At 52.2% G+C, this 5,155-nt stretch overlaps 1 protein-coding gene across 1 annotated transcript in view; it reads right to left on the bottom strand.

Moving 5' to 3' along the window:
- TLN2 (talin 2) overlaps positions 1 to 5,155 on the bottom strand; it is a 351,431-nt gene that overhangs the window by 11,836 nt on the left and 334,440 nt on the right. The window contains exon 51 of the mRNA XM_045294950.1: positions 1,895 to 2,020. Coding sequence (XP_045150885.1) covers positions 1,895 to 2,020 — 126 coding nt within the window. The remainder of the gene's footprint in view (positions 1 to 1,894; positions 2,021 to 5,155) is intronic.

The raw sequence follows: 5,155 nt of genomic DNA, 5'->3' as shown, positions 1-5,155 counted from the left end.
AACAGACCCCCCATAGTTTCCTTGACTCCTGGGGATCTCCTGTTCCAGCAGAACAGACCCCCCATAGTTTCCTTGACTCCTGGGGATCTCATGTTCCAACACAACAGACCGCCCCATAGAGCTTCGTTGGCTGGGAGCTTTATGAAAGCAGATCCCTAGGCTTTCCTATGCAGGGCTCCTGTGCGGGTAAGTCCCACCTCCTTTCGTATGTCATCAAATGGTAACTGTGTGTGCCACCCAAGGGCCTTGCCTGGCATATAAAACAAAAAACACACAGAAAAACAAAACCAAACCCAACGCTTATCTCCCATTGTACCAGACGGGCTTCTTTATGGCCTGTAGTAGACCCTTTGTCAAAGAGGAAGGAACTGGAAAAATTTAAGTCAGGTTTTCCTCCCGATGCCTCATTTTTGGTCTTTGTTGGTTGATTGGTATTGGATCTGCAGGGGACAAATGGGAAGCATGACAAGGCTGAGAGGCATGTCCACTAGACAGACACACATTAGTCTAACTTTAGACAAACATGGACTGACACTGGCTGGATGAGAAAGAGGAGCCCGAGTGGGGACTAGCGGTCTGCTCTAACTTCCTGTCTCTATTACAAGTTCTTAGGTTAAGACAGGAGCGCTGTCTACCAGTTCATTGGCAGCAAAGACCTTTCAACATCCTAGAGACGTGACTGACAATTACAGTGACCCAAAGCACCCCAAATCAAACCTCAGGTCCACTCCTTGGTCAGATGTTTCTGGTCTTCTTGTCTCAGAGGCTGTCTTCAAGGCCTGGTGTAGGTGGGGCGGTTCGCTATTGCACGGACCTCGGAGCGGATGGACTGTTAGAAACTGGAAGTCCTTCTTCTCACATCTTGGAGCAGTCTGTGGCTAGCTGCCATCCTGCCACCCTTGGCTCCTGGTGGCCCTTGTACAATGGAATGAAGCTCTGCCTGCTCCTGCAGCGGCCCTGTGATCGGTTGCCGGCTGGGCCATTGTGATCTGTTCTCACTGGCAGATTCTCAGAAGGATAGGATCGTCCTCGTTTGTCTTAGTCTGAAAGTGCTGCTGAAATCTGCTCAGCAACACAAAAGCCCCCATCGACAGACAGGTGTGTCTTTGCAGGGGTGCACTGACCGAGAAAACTGCACCTGAGACGTCTGCCGGGAAGGCGAGACGTCTGCCATTTAACCGTCGCCATCCCCTAGGATTGGTCTAATGGGCTGCTGATCAAGTGGTTGGCTCTTTAAAAGCACTATGCTTTTCTCAGGAGCCCTGGAGGCACTAGTGGTTACGCGCTGGGCTGCTAACTGCAAGGTCAGCCGCTCCGAGGAAGAAACACAGGGCCTTCCACTTCCATACACAGTGACAGTGCAAGAAACACATGGGGCAGTTCTAGCCTGTCCTAGGGCTCACCACGACTCAGCACTGACTCAATGGCAGTGCGTTTTGAGTTATGCTTCGATGAGCGGGCTGTGAGGACACACATAGCCTTCTGAGCTGATGGCCTCTGGGAAATGCTAACCACGTTGGCCAGTATTCAGCTCTCCAGCCTTCAAGAGTGAATGGTGCCACTTGGATTTGGGAACAAGTCATGTGGCCCCTTGACTCCGGTGCTCACAAAGTTGCCCCCCAGGAAAACATGCCCCCTGAAGTCTTTAAGTCGTCTAAGGTAGAGGGGGGCCACAGATGGCTTTCTCACTGCCCGACACGGACAACATTCCCTAATGAGCAGCAGCTTAGCACCCGGAAGCCAAGGCCTTCCTTGGGTTTGACAGGTTTAAGCAAAGAGTGAACCATTAGTAGGGGCAGGAAAGAGCCACGGCACCCAGGAAGGCTCAGTGTGTGACAAAAGCTTTCTCCACACCAACGCTCTCCCTCCCGCTGGGTCAGCTGGCCTCACCCACCTTTCCTTGGGCCACCAGCTCCCGCTGGGCTGCCGAGGCCGATTTGACCAGGGCGCTCGTGGCAGCAGCAATGGATTTAGCGGCTTCCAAGATCTGCTCTTCAAAATCCAGGGTCTCATCCGCTTGCTATAATCAAAAGAAAACACCGTCAGGTACAATCCATATCCGACAAGGGCACTTACTGCTGGGCCCGCTGGCTCCTCCCACCTCTGCCGGTGGGTTTCTATTGCCAATCATACCCAGCGTGGAGATGCCTCAGCTGCTTGGGGGCCTCTCCCCTCCCCAGGCTACAAGGTAAAAACTATAAGCACTGACATGCTGTGCAGATTTTAAAGCAGGAAATCCGGAAAGGCAGACTTCTAAAACTATTTTTGTGGACCAGCATCCTTAAGCAGACATAAAGCCTCTACAGGTGAAATCTGACCAACTGGTTGCATCAGCATCAACTGACAAATAACCAAACAACAAACAAACAAACAGCCACACCAAAATCTAATCAAAACCAATGAAGTAGGTGCGTGGGGGGACAGGGGGATGGGGTGGGGAGGCTTAATATTCCGGAGTGGAAAGCTCAGACCTGGTTTGCAAAGAGGCGACGATGGCTATTGGCTGTGAAATGTCCTGTTTTTCTTGGGGAGCACAAAAGCAGGACTGCATCTGTGCTTCTGTGGGCGAGCAAGCCGAGAGTCACATACCAGCCACAGATCACCCCGTGGTGGACGAGAGATGAGGGCCGCCTGCCATCAAGTAGGGCCCACTCCATCACCTGGACTACGGAGGCCTGGCTCCCCCTTGGGAAGACCATTGCACCCCACTATGCAGGGGCCGGAAGGCCCTGGGGGCTCTGGTCCAATTCACCACCACCTTGACCTCTGTCCAAAATAACCCAGGAAGTGGGAGAGAAACTTTGGGGTCGTGAGTCCCCAGGCGGCTGGGGAGACCATCATACTTTGGGGTAGACAATCCCTAAGGGCCAACCTCCTATCCCACTAAACCAATTTGGTTCGGCTCCACGTTTGGGAAGCAGCTGACACTTTGTAGGTATTAAAAGGCACAGCAATACCTTTTAAGAGTGCCTGTTAGGTTGCCAGGTTGCTAAGCATTTTCAGTAGACACGCCAAAAAAGAGGGAAATCCTATAGTTATCATTATTCTTAGTCTCTCCGTGAGAAGACTCAGTCTTAGGGAGGTACGCGATTGGACCCCACGGTCTTGAGGCAGCTTGACGCCAAATGACCATCTAAACCCGAATCCCTTTGACTCTTGTGCTTTCGAGCCCGGCCGGCCCGTGAGGCCTTCGGGAGGACGGGGTCAGCTGGGTGAGCCGGTGTTGGCCGCTCAGTGCTGCTTGGCTAGCAGGCCAACAGCCTGTTATGGTCAAACATAAGCTGGAACACATGCTCTTCCAGTTCCCTGTTCTGAGCAGACACATTTTGAACCATGGCCAAGGCCAATCTCATTTCTGACAACCCACATTAGCCCCTAATAAAACAATTAAAAACAAAAATGTCAGTGCACATCTAGCGGGTCTGCGGGACGGCGAAGGCAGGTGAGAGGTTTCTGAGAAAAGCCGTCCCCTTTCCTTCCCTCTGGCCGCGTCTTGCTCCAGGAGCATCTGCAGCAGAATTGTCACAGAACTGGACTCTGTCCCATTAGACTGATTTTAGAGTCCTTTGTTACTGAGGGGAGAGGGTGTTGGTAGAAAGCGAATGTCTACCGGGAGACAAAAAACCCAACTCATCAGAAGACAGTGGCATAAACGGTCCTCATCCACAGACATCACATCAGGCACTGTCGTAAATGCCATGACCTTGGGACTCAGGACATTTCTGGAAATTCATGCTGCCAAAGAAAGGCCAGCGCTTCACAGTGAAGGCTCTGGGGAAAGACACGCTGCCGCAGCCGGGCCTAGAAGCTGCCCTGCTCCGGCAGACAAGGAACCGGCCGGAAGCCCGTCCATCGCGGCTCCTCAAACTCGCCCAACCTTTCTGTCAGGTGGCCTCACGACGCTCAGGACTCCACGTCTGAATCCACTGTACGGGTGTGGCGCCCAGTGGTGCCACCAGATTTCCGATTTGCCACATTTTAAAATTCACCAACTCATGGAGATTCCCTGAAAACGAAAAGCTCACTCCTAGCATGGAGAGATCTGAAAAAAGTCATCTTGGTCAACAATGGGTTCAAAGGGCCTCTCCCACATCTTCCGCTGGCTTGGAACTTTGGGGGAAGATGGGGGGGGGCCCCCCCGCATAAGATACATGCTTGAAATATTCAACTTGGAAATAGTTCTGACCCCCGTCTTCTCCCCGGGGCCAGTGCTGCAGTGCTGTGACCCACACTTCTTTCCTGTCAAACAGACCCAGAGAGGAGTCCCGTCTCCGGGAGCTGTGTGCTCCGATCAGAGAGCCATTGGCGAGTTTCCCGAGAAAGACACTGAGCAGGGGCCGGCATGCGAGTGGCAATGGGGTTAGGAGATGAGGAGAAGGGTTCAGGTGCTGTGGTCAGCACAGGGTCCCACGATGAGACCCACCCCTGTTGGCTAGACCCAGTGGTGGGCAAAAGTGGTCTCCCATAGTTTTCTGTATGCCCACCCACCCTCTCTCTCTTGCCCAAGGCAGATGTTAACACTCAAATGGAGCTTCTCATTCAAGGGCCAATGAGATTCGCACCATTAGCACCCTCTCTCTACCTGATACAAAAAGGAGCTGAACAGAATCGCTGGGTTTTCCCATAGTGGGCGCGGTTCATGGAGCCATCTCCACTGTGGCCGGGAGGTGGCAGCAACCGGGAGCAGGGGAGTCTGGACACCAGGATGCCAGCAGCCTCATAGATCAAGTCCCTCCCATGGGGCTCACATTTCATTTGCTCCCCAGAGAGGGGGAGTTGGCTGGTACCTAAGCTCCTCTTTGAGAGGACCCTGGTTTCTCAGATCTGCACCCTTGGCTAGATCCTCAGTCCTGGAACTCCCCCGTCCATGTCCCCAGCAAGTTCTTCTTCTTTTTTAGCAGTTATTTTTTATTTTATTTTTCAATCATTTTATTAAGGGCTCATACAACTCTTATCACAATCCATACATACATCGATTGTGTAAAGCGCAGTTGTACATTCATTGCCCTCATCATTCTCAAAACATTTCCTCTCCACTTAAGCCCCCGGCATTAGGTCCTCATTTTTCCTCTCCCCCCTCTCTCATGAGCCCTTGATAATTTATAACTTGTTTTTTGGTCATATCTTGCCCTGTCTGATGTCTCCCTTCACCCAC

Source organism: Echinops telfairi, unplaced genomic scaffold (genome assembly GCF_000313985.2).
Source record: "Echinops telfairi isolate 266 unplaced genomic scaffold, ASM31398v2 ScPeMD7_4048;HRSCAF=4782, whole genome shotgun sequence".
Taxonomy (NCBI): domain Eukaryota; kingdom Metazoa; phylum Chordata; class Mammalia; order Afrosoricida; family Tenrecidae; genus Echinops; species Echinops telfairi.
Note: the sequence above shows the minus strand (reverse complement) of the source record. Positions and strands in the feature narration are given on the sequence as shown.